General features: G+C 39.2%; 1 protein-coding gene across 4 annotated transcripts in view; it reads right to left on the bottom strand.

The window, feature by feature from the left end:
• The window catches only part of LOC129747936 (beta-1,4-mannosyltransferase egh), an 81,009-nt gene that overhangs the window by 5,085 nt on the left and 60,183 nt on the right, over positions 1-15,741 (bottom strand). For 2 of the 4 annotated variants that reach the window (XM_055742373.1, XM_055742366.1), the window contains one exon: positions 6,755-7,938. In XM_055742373.1, the coding sequence (XP_055598348.1) occupies positions 6,755-7,558 (804 nt within the window). In that variant the 5' untranslated portion in view covers positions 7,559-7,938. Of the gene's footprint in view, positions 1-6,754; positions 7,939-14,399; positions 14,603-14,739; positions 15,246-15,741 lie in introns of those variants that run through there. The other 2 variants (XM_055742381.1, XM_055742389.1) reach the window with 2 other exon arrangements.

Genomic DNA, 15,741 nt, shown 5'->3' with positions numbered 1-15,741 from the left:
GTAGTAATAGGAGGAGACTTCAACGCCTGGGCGGTAAACTGGGGTAGTAGGTGCAACAACCCTAGGGGCCACAGTCTGCTAGAGTCCTTCGCAAGACTGGAGGTTGAGCTGTGCATCACCGGATCCATCAGCACCTATCGCAAGCATGGGATACCAGAGAGAACGCCAGTGATTGATATCACCTTTGCGAGTCCATCAGTAAAAACTGACATGAATTGAAGAGTGTGTGTGACGACTATACACACAGCGATCACCAGGCGATACGCTATAGCGTAGGAGACCGAAATCCGGTAGCAGTAAGGCAACTGCCAGTTCACGAGCGGAGATGGAAGACTAAAGTTTTCGACAAGGAAGTGAGCACCGAAGCTGTATACATGCAGGAGGCATCCCAGGTCCATAATGCTGAGCAGCTGACGAAAATGATGGTAGCGGTGTGCGACATGACCATGCCCAGAAGAAATACACCGAAGTGGTGGCGACGACCGGCTTACTGGTGGACCTCAGAAATAGCTGAGCTTCGTACTAGCTGTCTAAAAGCCAGACGACGAGCTCAACGGGCGAGAAACGAAGCCGATAGAGAAACGAGAAGTGCCGTTTATCGAGCAGCCAGGGTGGCACTTAAGCGAGCTATTAAATCAAGCAAAGAGAACTGCTACAGAGCGTTATGCCAGAGCGTAGATGATAACCCATGGGGCCAAGCCTATAAAGTTGCACTGGCGAGATTCGGTGGCCCAAGGTCGCCGACCGAAAAGTGTCCAAAAAACTGGGAAAGATCGTTGCACATCTTTTCCCGCAGCATGGCCCGACGCAGTGGCCACTTACCCCGTACGGCGCGGGTTCCCACGACATCGAGCCAGTAACGAATGAGGAACTTGTGGCTATTGCCAAGAAACTTGTAGCTATTGCCAAGAAACTTGTGGCCCCTGATCCGGACGGAATCCCAAATGCAGTGCCGAAGGTGGCGGTACAGACCATTCCGGATACTTTCAGAGTGGTGCTACAAAAGTGTCTCGACGAGGGAAGCTTGTGCTACTACCAAAACCTGGGAAACCCCCAGGGCACCCGTCTTCATACAGACCAATTAGTCTGCTGGACACCCTTGGTAAGCTACTGGAGAGGATAATATTCAACAGACTTATTATCAACACAGAAGGCGAAAGTGGACTGTCGGACAGACAGTTCGGTTTTCGAAAAGGGAGATCTACGGTGGACGCCATCTGAATGGTGACAGAGTACGCGAAGCGCGCATATAAACAGAAGCGGACTCGTCACTGCGCCATTGTGGTAATCGACGTTAAGAATGCCTTCAACAATGCCAGCTGGGAAGCGATTGCCAAAGCGCTATGGAGGATATGGAGGGTTACAAAGCCAGAGCTGTTAGAGGAGTGCGTAAAATTCAACGAGCAGCGTCAATGCTCAAGTGGCAGGAGCAATAGGACGCATCGAACAACGCAAGATGGACGCATAGGCTAATCCTGCGACTTTCAGACTGGGTAAATCGGAAGTATGGAGAGGTCAACTTCTACCTTACGCAGTTCCTTTCGGGTCATGGGTGCTTTAAGCAATACCTTCATGGGTTTAAGCTCCCCTTTTTTCCCGATATGCGTAGATATGGAGGAATCAGCAGAACATGTTATCTTTGTCTGCCCTAGGTTCATTTCAAGGCGTCAACAACTACAGAATTTGAACGCGGAAAATATTGTGAGTGAAATGTGTCGCAACGAACAATCGTGGCGTGCTATAGTCGACGAAATCTCGCAAATCATGCGTGATCTGATAAGAATCAGGAAAGATGATGAACGGAGAGAGCGAGATAGTCAACCAAAGTTGACAAGCTAACGGAAGATTTTGGGCCTCGTATGACACCACAATTCAAAAGCAACGCGATCTTAGGGCGCTGTATAACCCTAATCTGGACTCATACGTGTGGTGGGACTTAAAAGGTCCCACGTTCTCAGCTAGCATCTTTCTTGCAGCAAAAGAAAGCGGAGATACCATTCGGGGTGGCCGTGACGAGATTCTAGCTTGGTAGTTTCTCAATCGGCTATGCCTTGGTGGTTAGAAATCCTGCGGGAGTGGATGCTGTGACGGGCGCGAGTTACTTTGAAAGCGTAACCTAACCGGCACACGTTTCGAGGTCCCCGGGGAAGTGGATGCTGTGACGGGCGTGAGTTATTATGGAAGCGTTACCTAACCGGCACACGTCTCGGGGTTTTCCGTACCAGTCTGAAGTTGGCGATAGAGAAAAGGAGAAGGACAAAAATTGAGAAAGTGGAAAAGGGTGAGATGTATAAGTGCATGAGCACAGCCTACCCCTTGATGTAGTATCATAGGGTGAAACCAAGGGGCACATCTGGCACACGAAGCCCAAGGTGGTTTAAGTGGGACGAACCCACTCACGGCAGCAAACACCCGGCTGTTATGGTTTGAATTAAAAAAAAATATTTTAATTAGTTCCGTTTCCTTAGGGCCTCTTTTCGGAGGCTAAAGTAGGGCACTCGAAGTAGCAGGAAAAGCACCACTAGTGCCACCAAATCGGCATCCCAGGCGTAAGGCGGCTGACAATCGAAGCAGAGGCACCCGTAGTATCACCAAATCGGCGCTCCGAACGAAGGGCAGCCGAGACCAAACCAGCAGCACCAGCAGTGCAGGTTCGGCAGGCGTAGGTGCCAGTAGGACCACTGAAGCGGCGCTCCAAGCGTAGGGCGGCTACAAACCGAGGCAACAGCACCAGCTGTTCCATTCAATCGGCGCTCCGCCCGAACGGCGGCCGAAATCAAGCCAGAAGGACCAACAGTGTTCCTATAATGCACAGCCAGAGTACAAATGCGGGGCAGACAAAGCCCGAGAAGAAGATGATCCCTCCAGCGAGCATCTAGCATGCAGAGCCGTAAGTGCACGCCAATCGGGGAAGTGTGGGAGTGTTAATGCCCAAAATCAATCAAATTTGCTCCGTTTATTTATGTGACTTTATATGCCCTCACGATACAGAAATACAGTGCATGCGATAACAGATGTGATCTTCTATGTACATTGAGACCTTGCGCGGTAGTTCCACCCGTTCGTGGTCCAACGCGGAATAGTGTTTGTTACCTTGCAAATGTAGGGCCATAAAGAGGGATCTACATGAGTGAGGGATAGGGGGACGTAATCGGTGTCAGAACACTAGAGGAGACGCACGCTGAAGTCCTCAGGCAGCTGCGACATCTTGAGGAGAGTCCGCCGGACACACTCTGGTGAAGCTCGGCCTCTTCGAGGGAAGCTTACAGTAAGGCAGAATTAGTCTTTGGCGAGAAGGAAGTGATTCTTGAGACCTTAGCAAGGAAGTGACCAGCAGCCAGCCTCTTTGGACTCTAACCCCATTAGGAAAAAAGGGAATGATCGTTCGGGTTAAACCCTAAACGAGGTCAAAACTAAGTATGAAGTGCTGGCGGGACTGAGCAGACGACCAACTAAGTCTTGACCACTGTCACCCAGCACGTCATGTGTAGAGATGATAGTTTGTGCTAAACTGCCTAGAATATATGGTAATAGTGAGATTGCCGTCATAGTTACGTCAACTGAAGAAGACTTTGTGATAAACTGAGGGAGATAACCAATATGATCCATTCCCTTAGCACATTACTACAAGTTGGCCACCAGTCTCATAAGACTGTTGGCCAGCCTCATCTCTTGGAGTGGAGTTGGAGGATTAATGAAAGGTTTTAGGTTTTTAATCAAAACTTTTCATACATTGAGATTTTGAGAGCCTGCTAGACTATTCAAGAATAGCTAACATGCTACGGTTTAAGCCTTTAAAATAAAGCAGACTACCAGAAGCAGTCGGAAGAATAGAAATTTTAATTGTGGTGCCAACTGACTTAACAAATGCACAAAACGTCAAAATTCACCAAAGAGGGGATCACAGGAAATCTAGAAATTCTGCAAAATTCTGCAAACACTTCGGGTTTGAAAAATGGGGGGTTCTATGACTCCTACACTTCTCTATATTCTACTCTCAAAAAAAAAATTATTTTTCAAGCAGTTCGATAGGTTATTCAGCACAATATGCGTGGTTATGACATAATCACGAATTTTCACATAACGATAAAAATGTGCACTTCACGAGGAATATTTACTTTAGTAAGAATGACAAACCTACGAATCAATTCCAACACCAATATTAGATAGCTATAGATTGAGTTGATCACAGGCTTCCTGTTGATGGTACATTTTTGATTGAGAGTGTGTAATTGTTTAGTTATTGTTTTGAATCCCCATCTAATATCTAGCACAACATATTACATCTCGACAGGAAATAGGAAAAAACACTAATTTCATGGTAGGAGTTTTCAATATTTATTATTTTCTAGTGCATATGTAAATTATTCTAGTCTCCAAGGCTTTTAAGTATTCTAATCTTACTGTTGGGATAATTTCAATTAAAAAAAACTAAGATCTATAGACCATTTTTTTTCAAAACTTGGTAAACTGCCTTTGTATTTGACAAAAACCTATCGCTTCGGTTGATACAAGCAGGGCCGTAGGAAGAACCGACTCATGGGGGGGGGGGGGGGGGGGTTTGATGACTGTTTTTTATCTATGATTTGTTTCCCTTGTTGGGCACGAATAAAAAAAAATTAAAACAAATTATGTTTTAACTATGTGATGATTTATTTTAAGTACTTTTACATGCATAGTTTTCGTATAAAATCGTAACTTTAGAAAACTGGCCCTGAACCTGAAAGGTGAGATAAATATTTAAAATGAAACCTTAAGTAACAAAATATGGATTTCGATTTCATTGATGGTTAAAATCTTTGAATTTGTTCAAAAGTGTGGTGGATCAAACTTATTTGATTTGAACATAAAATAAGTTTTTTAAGGAGTGCCTTCAATTTCTTTGAAAAAAACTTTTTCTATGCTCAAATCAAATAAGCCCCATCTTCCAAACTCTTTTGCAAATTCAAAGATTTCAACCATCGATGCAAATAAATATGTATTTTTTTTAATAAAAGTAAAAGATATAATTTTTCCGATCAAATTTCCTTGATGCAAACTTGAACCAAAATAATGATTTTAAATTGAAATTTGGCTTTTTAAAAAACAATAATAAAAATTTTCAGCAGTTCAACCAAAATATCTGGAATTTTTTGCAGATTCTCTAAGTTGAAGATCAGTTACTGTGGATGTTTTTTTTTTAAATTAAAATAAAGTTTTTTTTTTCATAAGCCACAACTTGGAGAATTAACTCAATTTCTACTTTGTATTACTGATTTTCAGCTGAATTGTGTTTTCAAACTTATTTTGAATAAAAAATTAAACCTGAAAATTGTATTGATAAGTAAATTTTTTATGTTGATTGTAAAACCCATTTACAAGCTCAATCTTTTTCTAAATTTTAAATCAGCATTCTGAATCTTAATTCTGTATCTGGAATTAAAAAATTGAACTTTGAATCTATATCCGAATTTCTATACAATTTCTTAAATGTACAAAACATCAGCTTCAAAATCTTAATTCCAGATCAGAACTTGAAATATGAATTTCAAATGATTAATCTTCTCCAGATTTTTTAATGTTTTATCGCCATTTGAAGCTTCAAATGAAGGAATTTTATATAATCCGAGGTTTCACTTATCTGACTACCTCGGATAAAAGGAGTTCTACTGCATTTATTTCGAACCAAGAACAGAAAACTCGAGACTGATTTTGTTGATTTTCCATTTTTTTAGAATCAAGAAAAATAGAAATGATAGAAATCTATAATTTTCGAAAAACTTGATTCAAATTTGATATGAGGTGCAAAACCAAATTTGAACCAAGATTTCAAAGAAGCTTTTCTTTTCCAATTTCTTATGGTAATTCGAACTGAAAATCAAGAATCCTTAATTTAACTTAGTTTAAAATTTATTATTCAGACCAGAATTTCTATGAACAAATGAGAAAATTTTGAAAAACTGTAGAAGAATTTTGAACTAGAGATGGGTTTTTGAGGTTTTGACATAAGTTTTTAGTCCAGATTGTTACTCTTAAATAATCTAACTCTATTACCAAAATATGATTATAAATTTAAAATTTTATGTGTGGACCTCCCTTGCTTTTCTGGACCCTCATGGGGGGGGGGGGGGGGGTAAAACCCCCAAAACCCCCCCCCCCCCCCCCGTTCCTACGGCCATGGATACAAGTATAACTGAAGAAAACGCAAAAAGTCACGCGAGCTACTTGCAGAGGACAAATACTACGAATACTTAGCCACGTGCTCGGGATGGATGTTTGTACATACTTGAAATTCCTTTAAATGAAAGGGCTTGTCACAAGAATTATTTAAATCAATGTTGGAGGGTTTTAGAAACTAATAGAAACACAGTTAACGAGACCTGAGAGTGAACTCCAACTACAGGGAATAACAAATGTGGGCAGACTTGATGCTTGATTTGATTTTTTTTTCTTGATTTTAAGAGACTTTCAGCCTTTGGCTGGTTCGTCTCTGCTTGATTTGTTAGTTCAAGCTATTTTTAAAATTTACAATAATTGAGGCCGCTTTCAACTACATGTGTGAGTAAAATTGTCGGTTTTAATTATATTCTCTTATTGTCGAGCGCAATTACCTTTGCAAATATGAGGATTCGTCATTAGAAGTAAGAGATTCGAAATATTGAAAAATAATACTGGTCAGTATGTTGAACGTCCAAAACAACATATTTGTGTAGTTAGTCTACAGAAAGTTTACGAATCTTAAAATCGACAGAAGGAATCAAAGGATAAAACTAACCTGAGTTACTACGTAGCTGCCCTTCCAGCTGAAGAACGGCTTGTGGAACATTTTGAACTGCAACCGCAGCTTGCCCATATCATCCGACACCCGGAAGCTGTCGGCCAGCGTGGTCAACCAGTTGACGACATTCTCGTTTGCGTATGTGATCAGTCCCTGGCCGAAGGGATGCTTCCCATCGAGCACAAAGTTAATGATGCCCCGGACGCTGTTTTCCGTAAGTAGCGTTTCTTCGTCCAGATGGACCACCCAATCGTTGTTGTTAAGTACGTTGACGGTGTCTTCGAGACAGTACTGGAGGGCACGCGATTTGAACAGGGCCCCGGTTTTCGTTTTGTAATCTTTCGGTACCACAATCTCCCGGGTGCGTCGATGCTTCGGCAGATTTACCGGCTTATCGGTCACGACTTCGACGAGGAAATTTTCCAACCCCGTATCGAGGCAGGTATTCATGTTCCGCAGAACGTTCGATTTGACTAGATCCGCATAATCACCGCGTGTCACCACTCGGATGCAGATGAAGGGCGCCAGCAGTGGCGATCCCTTGAGGACTACCTTTTCCGGGAAGGCATTGTAGAAAACCAGCCCGCAGAAGTTGAACAACACCTGAGGCAGTGTGAGGAACGTCAGCAGTCGCAGTGTGTACAGCAGGATCGTTGGTATCGTGCCGTATTCCTCCCATGGATCGATCGATACGAAACTATCCTCGTTGACTTTGATACCACCGGAGAAAACTTCGAACAGAATCAGCAACGTTATGAGCAGGGCACAGTGAAGCAAATGCTTCGAAATGGAATTCAGCATGACTGCCCCGTTCTTATCTGCTGCTCGAATACTGGACCAATTGGGAAATTTTCCCAATCAATGATACCCTAAAGATCTTGCACTCGACTCGACAGCTCTCAGCTTAGTGCACTACTCTAAACACTGGGGCTATTTGAACACTTCAATTGGTACAATGATTCACTATCTAATCTGTCCACCGGATGGTCCAAATCGAGTATCACAACCCGCACCACTAGTAATAGCCCATGTTTACCATGGGAACACACTTGACCAGGATTGGGAGTCACGTTTGATGCGCAGTCTCTTCCGAAGGACTACGATGATGGCTGCTGCTGCTGCTGCTGGCTAACATGATTCCTTCAGGATGGATTGCGAGTTTGCTTTTGTACTGTGATTATCTGAAAATGTGGACAGAAATAGATGATTGAATTAGCTTTTTATTATTACAGAAGGTATTGGAGAGATATGATTAGATAGTATGGAATCCACATTGTATTGAGGATTAATCTAAAAATTTGTGGAAGAGATTAAGTATGCCGTCAATAACTTTTGTAAGACATCCTACAGCTGTTTTGATATTAGGGATGGTTAAATAATGATTTACAATAACATTGAACAAAATTATTCATCAGAAAAAAAATCGACAGGTTCTCAACCATAAACAACCAGTTTAAAAATGTTGTAAAACAAAGTGCGAATGTTTGCATAAACAATTAAAATGAGACCATTTCGTGGGGGTTCTGCAATGTGCCACTACTTCACTTGTGTGAGGAAAAATTCCGACTCAATCCAGTAGCTTAAAATCAACCGCTCTTCACATGTAAATTAATTTAAACTAATTTGAATTGGCAAAGAACCAAAATTGTTTACTATCTTTCGCTGTAATACCTATAATGTAAAAAATTGGAAAGGTAACTTAAAAAATCCTCTACATCCAACTTTCGTGAAGTTTGTTCATTGTGTCTGCATTTCGCACAAGCCGCCGACCATGGCCTAGAGAGTAGCGTTTAAGTCTTCTAAGCTAGGGGTCATGAGATCGAATCTCGGTCACGGCATACATAGAACTCTTTCTATGATCTGTTGGCTTTAGCATTAGTACGAAGCTAGCCATCATATCCTTGAAAGACGTACGCCTTTGTGTTAAATAAATTAGATCTCTTCAAAGAAACATGAAGTTTCACTGAGATCCTAAATAACTGTAACTTGGAGGCAGGGACCGAAAACAGCACGAACACAGTAAGTGCAACACAATTTGATGACACAGCACACCCGAAACGAAGCTGTGCTGTGTCTGTGTTGATCTACTTTTGTTGCGTGTCGGCCGCAACACAGCATAGTATGCGACACAGTTGACGACACAGTGTTTACGTGTGCCGGTCCCGATACGATTATCATTGTTGCTCCTGCTAGCTAGCTTTTTTTTCAATTCGTCGCCTACTTGCTAGCAGCCGAACTGGATATTTTTTTTCTTTTGCTTTTGCTCAACACAATGTGAGTGAAGAGCTTCGCCATTGAAAATACGGAGAAATGCTGTCCAGTCAAGTGCGACGGGTGAAAAAATAGCCTTGCTCGTAACAGCACTGTGTTGCGTGCTGAGCACAACTGTGTTATACTCGACTCGACACAACTGAGAAGTGTGTCGTGTTGATTTGATGCAACACAACACAATTGAAGTGCTGTGCCAAACCAAAGTGTCGCACACAAAAATTTATGTGTCAGCACTTCAGGATTTGTGTTGCACGATATGTACTGTGTTGTGTTTGTGTTTTTTGTCGGTCTCTGCTTGAAGGGATAGCTGGAGAAACATTTGAAGATGAAAGGAGAATGCTCAATATGGTTTTCGGACGTACACGGATGAGCAATATGTATACTACACGCTCCTTTTTTCAAACTCAAAATTAAGTTGTTTTGGCTCAAAACAACACTTCAGTGGTAGCCCTTGACTTTGTGTTCAACTGGGCAATCTTAAAACTAAGTTCTGATAGGCAAACTTTTTTATTCGAGGGCCGCTTTCAGGAGAATGAAGGAAGGTTACAAGTTTGCGGAACCAGATGTTGCTGTTTCGGTACATTGCATTGCAATTGCAGATAAGTTTTGACACTCCCGATCAAAATGACAGAGGAAACTCTCGGATGTTATTTCCCACGGGAAGTTTCCGGACATTCCAAGCCACTTACCATATGCTGTAAATGACGGAAACAATTTTAAAATCGAACTATGTTTTGAACCACGGTTAAACCAAATTTTGAGTTTGAAAAAAGAAGCGTGTAGGGTAGCAACAAACCGACCATATACATTTTGTAGATTGGCCCAAAAACTGGCCTGCGCCAAATTTCAGCTCAATCGGACATGATTTAGGGGTGCCTTAAAGCGCTCAAAGTTTCGGTTTTGGACCCTCAAAAACACCAAAGCAAATACGGAAAATAGAAATTTTAATTCCAATTTCGCATAATCAGTTTTTTGGGCCAATCTACAAAATGTATAAGGTCGGTTTTCAAATTCGATCATGAAATTTGTCCAATAAATCTATTGCCACCCTGATGTATGCGGTTCGAAAAGTTTTGACGAGACAAGAAATAGTTAATATGGGGCTAAGAAAATCGCCTTTTGGACAAAAATGTGATTTTCGAAGCGGTGAAGGAAGCATCTGCAAAGATACAACCAGTGAGATGGAAAAATTGTAAATATAAAATCAACTAAATTCAATTTATTTTTATTAAATCAAGCAAACATACATGAAGAAATTGACTTTGAATTTATTTACTATCCCCCATTCAATTGAGGATTTGGATATCGCCTAAGTATTCTTATTTTAGAGATACAACGTTAAACCTAAGCCGTTATAAAACTCAACATTTATTTGACATTTGAATAGAAATCAAATATTTCAGATAACACTGAAGAAAGTCTTTGAGTATTTGACATTGAAGATTATATAATAGCGCCAACACTAAATTTTACTTCGGAAGTCCGGACTTCCGACTTCCGAAAGACTTCCGACAAAGAAAAGTGAAGTACTAGATTGTCGGAAGTCTGTGTTTTGTTGCCAGTTCACCAGCGACGTTTCTAAATTTTTTATTTAAATTCACAATAATTTATTTAAAAACTTTGTGCTGACTGCAAAACGTTTTCATTTGTCAGGGCTTGTGATATAGCTCAGTTGGCAAGTCTGTTGTCTCCTGAGCCGATGTCCGCGAGTTCGAGCCCAAGAGTAAACATCGAACACAGTTGTACCGGATAGTTTTTCAATAACGATCCGCCAACTGCAACGTTGATAAAGTCGCGAATGCCATAAAGATGGTAAAACGACTATAATCGAAACAAATAAAAAAAAAGTTTTCATTTGTGGTTTAAAAGAAACTAATATCTAAGATTCAATTTAGATTCAGACTGCTTTTAGTCTGAATTCGCGAATTTAATCCGTTTTATTAATGAAACGGAGAAAAATAAACAAAAAGAATACTTCTTTAACTTTTTTCAAAGAAATCAAAGCTACTCGCGGACGTTGGAAATTAAAACATTTATTTTCAAAACCTTGGTAATATTCACCAGTTTTTTTTTTTTCAAAACAGAACAAAAATTTATCTAACAATTTTTTTCCTCAAATAAGCTCTTGAATTTTATACGCACAGAATTCTGCTTAAATTTTTCAGAATTTTCTCACTTATTGACAGAAATCTAGATCTGTAAATTAAATTTAAAATGAGATTAAGCTCATTAGGAGGTTCTGGTTCCTTATTACTAAAATCAAAATTGGATTTCTTTTTTTTATACTTTGGATTCTGTATCATGTTTAGGATTCTGGATTTTCAGTTAGAATCATCATTAGAAAATAGTAATAAAAAGATGTGTTTGATTCATGATTTTTAAAACTCATGAATATGTATTTTCAATATTTAGATAACAATTTTTCAAGTATGTAAAAAAATTAGAAACCATCCTCAGTTTTGTTTCATATTCAGGTTCGAAGTCCTTAAACTTAATTTGATAGAAGAAATGTCGATCTTCTGGATAAAAAATCAGAATTAGATTCATCATTAAAATTTGTATTTTTATTTAGTTTCACTAATCGTATTCAGAATAAATAATTAAAATAGTGAGTTTTGATTGAACTCCAAAATATCAGAACTTAAATTCATGATTGAAGGCTCTGAAAAAAATCGCAGCTCTTGGCTTAATTTTTTTTTAACTAAACGTTTAGTAATGTATTTAACTCTATTTAAAATTCTGATCTGGAATTAAGATTCAAAAATCGCGTTCAAATTCGGAATTCAAATTCTGAATTTAAGATTCAGAATCAACATTCTAAACTTAGATTCAAATCCAGCTCGTAAATAAGTTTTACAACCAAGATAAAAAAATATTGAGATTTATATTTGTTTTGGATACAAATCGCAGGAGATCGCAAACTTTTTGAATTTTTTTTTTTAATTTATTAATCAATGTCTCAATAAGCTGAAAATATTAAATACAACTGAGATTTTGAGTTTATTTTACTAGTTTCGTATAATGGAAAAACAAATTATCCAGAGAATTGATTATTCCATTGAAAAAATTGCTGATAAAGAGACATGTAATTTAAAGTAAAAATTTTAGCCAAATTTAAAAATAAAATTTTAATTTGGATCAAGGTAGTACCCAAGTAACCAAAAGTTCCATAAAACAGGCTCTTAGAAGCTTACTCAGCTTTGTGTAACGAATGAATAGCATTCTACTCAGCCTTAAATTTAAGTTCTTATCGATATCCATAGTTGAAGCTGAGTAGAAGGGTATTCAGCCTCCACACGAGACCTCGAAAAATAAAAATTAATAAAAAAAAGAATCATACTTTTCCTAGCTTTGGATTGTTATACCTATTTATTCTAATTTAATGTTGCTGTAACTGTGAATGAGTTTTATACTTACTTGAAAAAATTGCATGCTTGAAGATTTGAACCTGAACCAACGAGGTGAGAACTGAACACGCTACCTCTGTACCATGGCCAATACTTAGATTGCTGTTATTTTAAACATCAATATAAAAGAAACTTGCTTCAGATTTGAACCGCAAAAGTTAAATCTGTTGTTTAACCTTTGAAAGTTTGATTTATTTTTATCGATGGTTTAAATTGTTGAATTTGCTTAAAAGTTTGGTGTATTTAGGTTATTTCATTTCAGATTTTTTTTCTTAGAAATTAAAGATTTTCTTAAAACAAACTTCTTCGATACTCAAATCGAATAGGAAAAAAACCTACCAAATTCTTGAATGATTTCAAATATTTTAACCAAAGTTAGTGTCTATTTTATCACTTTTATTATTCAAATGTAGTTAACCATTTTAAAGATCTTAGGGTAAAAAACTATTAGTGTAAAACACTTAATATTTTTTAAAGTTTAATTCATTCATGCATTGTTAAAGAAAAAATATCATTGAAAAAAAAAACAGTCGCCAAACCCCCCAGGGTAATGCTACAAAACATCTTACATCTGGTTTTTTGTTTTCAGTCCTTTGCAGGAAACTGTTAAAAGTTTATATTTTTTTTTATTGCATTTTTATAAGGCCAATTTGTATTATTATTAACAGGGACAGATTAAGCCTCCTCCTGAACAAATAGTCTCAAAATTCCATACAAAATTCAGGCTTCCCGCGATCCGATCTGGCCCAAATTTGGCATAAGATCTTATACTAACCCTAGGATCACTTATAATTTGCAGCGCATAACATTTCGCAAGTTTGAAATTACTCATATAAATTTGAGGCAGTCTACGGGCAGTTATGTTTATAAGCCCTTTTAGAAGTAAAAATTTTCGATAAAAATATTTGAAATTCGATTATGCTAAGAGGGGCATGAAATGATATCGAGATTCCAAATTTTGAATTAAAGATTATCTTTAAAAATTATTTTCATTCCACCAATTGCCAATATTGCGGAAGAGTTAAAAAAAACATTCGGAATTGAAAACTCTGAAGAAGGTAATTGAATGAGAAAAAATATGTTTACAGAAGGATTCCGAATATTTTCGTGCTATATCTAGGATAATACAAGACTAAATACTACAAAAGGTAACAATTTACTTTAAGCGTAATACGAGAATAGGGAAATCTGGTCGAGTATTTAATCCTCAACGTAATAAAATGCAAATTAGGAGATGTTCCGAAAAAGAAAACGAGAGTCCTCAAAAATAATTCATGTAAAACACTATACAAAGGTTGTAGCACCTGAAATAAGTTTATGTCAGATTTAAAAAAAAAATACAAATTCCATCAAGAAATAGGTTATTAATTTTTCAAAAAAAAAAAACAATTGCTTATAAGACGTTTTCAAAGTTCAAATTGTTACTTGGGTTACTCCTCTTCGCAATAATTTACAATATTTGCTGTATTTTACGGGAAAACAGTTAACTCATATCGCTGCTTCGAAGCAAATTCGGAGCTTCATTGGTTTCCAAAAATCCGTGATATTGAATCACGTAACCTTGGATACTGGCGATACTGGCTTGATATTCAAACCCGCTTCCGAGTACAATTTGTTTGTTCGCGAGATTACAGAAATCACTATCAAACCAATAACGGCTAGCGGACTGGTTGGATTCCGTAAATACTTGTAAAAATAACTGCTAACATCATACCGCAGCGCGCACGCTAGTAGAGATAAGAGATAAAACATATATAGATAAACAAGGACGTATGGAGGTACTTTAACCGGCATGCACCCAACTTTGCGAGCAAAAATAAAACTGATCCCGACTTCTGTGTTTTTTTGCGGTTTTTTCCTATTCAATCTGTAAGTCACTGCAGATAAAACCGGATGGGGAGTGGAAAAAAATCACCATTTGAGAAAAAAAATTAACACTACACGCACGACGAATCACAACAAACCGCTCAAGCTCCAAGGTAGAGTAGGTAGTATGCAAATTGAGTTGCCTCTGCTCGGTGCGGCGTCATTCGAAAAGTTGCCATTTTTATCTGTTTGAATTTTATAACTGCCCCGTCACACAGGTAGATTTCCATTGGCGATGCACCGATTTGTTATGAATTTTTATTCTGCTGAGATCGATTTGTGCAAGAATCACACTAGAACCTTGTATAGAGCGAGCAACAGGGTCCGGTCCGGCTAGAACCCGGTATGGGATGGGAACCTACATTTGGGGGGATTATTATGTGCCTCCAGCCGGACGGGAAAACACCTGCACCGTTTGACGCGCACGCGTCTTCTTACCTTTGGTTGGTGTTATGCAACGCACTCTGTTGTGTCGCAGTCCCGGTTTCACGGTTTGCCTTCTACAGTTATCCGTTGCTTCATCGATATCAAAAGCCACAGCTAGAGATATGCAGATTTCGACAGCAGCGCACCCGGCAAGGAAGTCTATATCGCAAATGTACCCAGAGAACGGAAGGGTTCACCCCCAACACCAGTTATTCGTTGTCGCCCTCGTCTGAAGGATGCGGTTAATTTGCCTGCCTGCCTGGATGTCTCTTTCGTCTAGAATCGTTCTGGGGGTTCTCGCTTTCCGCACAGACAGTACAGTGCAGTGTCGATATAAATGGCTGTCGTCGCCGCCCGGCGACAAACTTAATTGAAACCTCCCGTCGTCATTCGGTTCGATTCGGGCACGAGTAGGTACAAGTGCAGCCAGTAAGTACCCCGTACTACCGCAAACTGCTGCAACTTGTTGTGTGTCAACCCTGACCGACGATACGATAAGTACTGATGCTTACTACTTACTGCTGCTAGCTGTTAGACGGGTACACGGGATTGGGTTTTGTAGTAAGTAAGTACATATAGTAGGTACTTAGTCATCGTACTGGATGATTTCGTATTGACTGCTGCAGCAATCAGGGTTCTTTTTTTGTAGCTGGTACTAGTAGTAGCCCATCATTACTATTGTTGGTGGTAGTGGTTGTTCTCTCTTATCAGTTGCCGGTAAATACTGCCGCTGGCTTTGCACCCAACCTAACTAGAAGTAAATGAGTTGTTTCTTCCGAGCGCGTCTTTAACTCTCTCTCCCTTCCGATAACAATTGGGATTCCACCCAATTGCCCCCGGAAGCATGCGGAAAAGGACCCGGGAGGGAGAATTAACGACGCGTTCGGAAGAAACAACTCATTTACTTATGCTAGGTTGGTGCAAGGTTTACCTTTTTTAAAGTAATGTTTCTGAAAACAAATTTCCTCGTTGATAAAGCATTTCACTCTCCTACATACGTCTTATCAATCATAT

This window comes from Uranotaenia lowii, chromosome 1, assembly GCF_029784155.1.
Source record: "Uranotaenia lowii strain MFRU-FL chromosome 1, ASM2978415v1, whole genome shotgun sequence".
NCBI classification, from domain to species: Eukaryota; Metazoa; Arthropoda; class Insecta; order Diptera; family Culicidae; genus Uranotaenia; species Uranotaenia lowii.
This window is presented reverse-complemented; position numbering and strand designations above follow the sequence as displayed.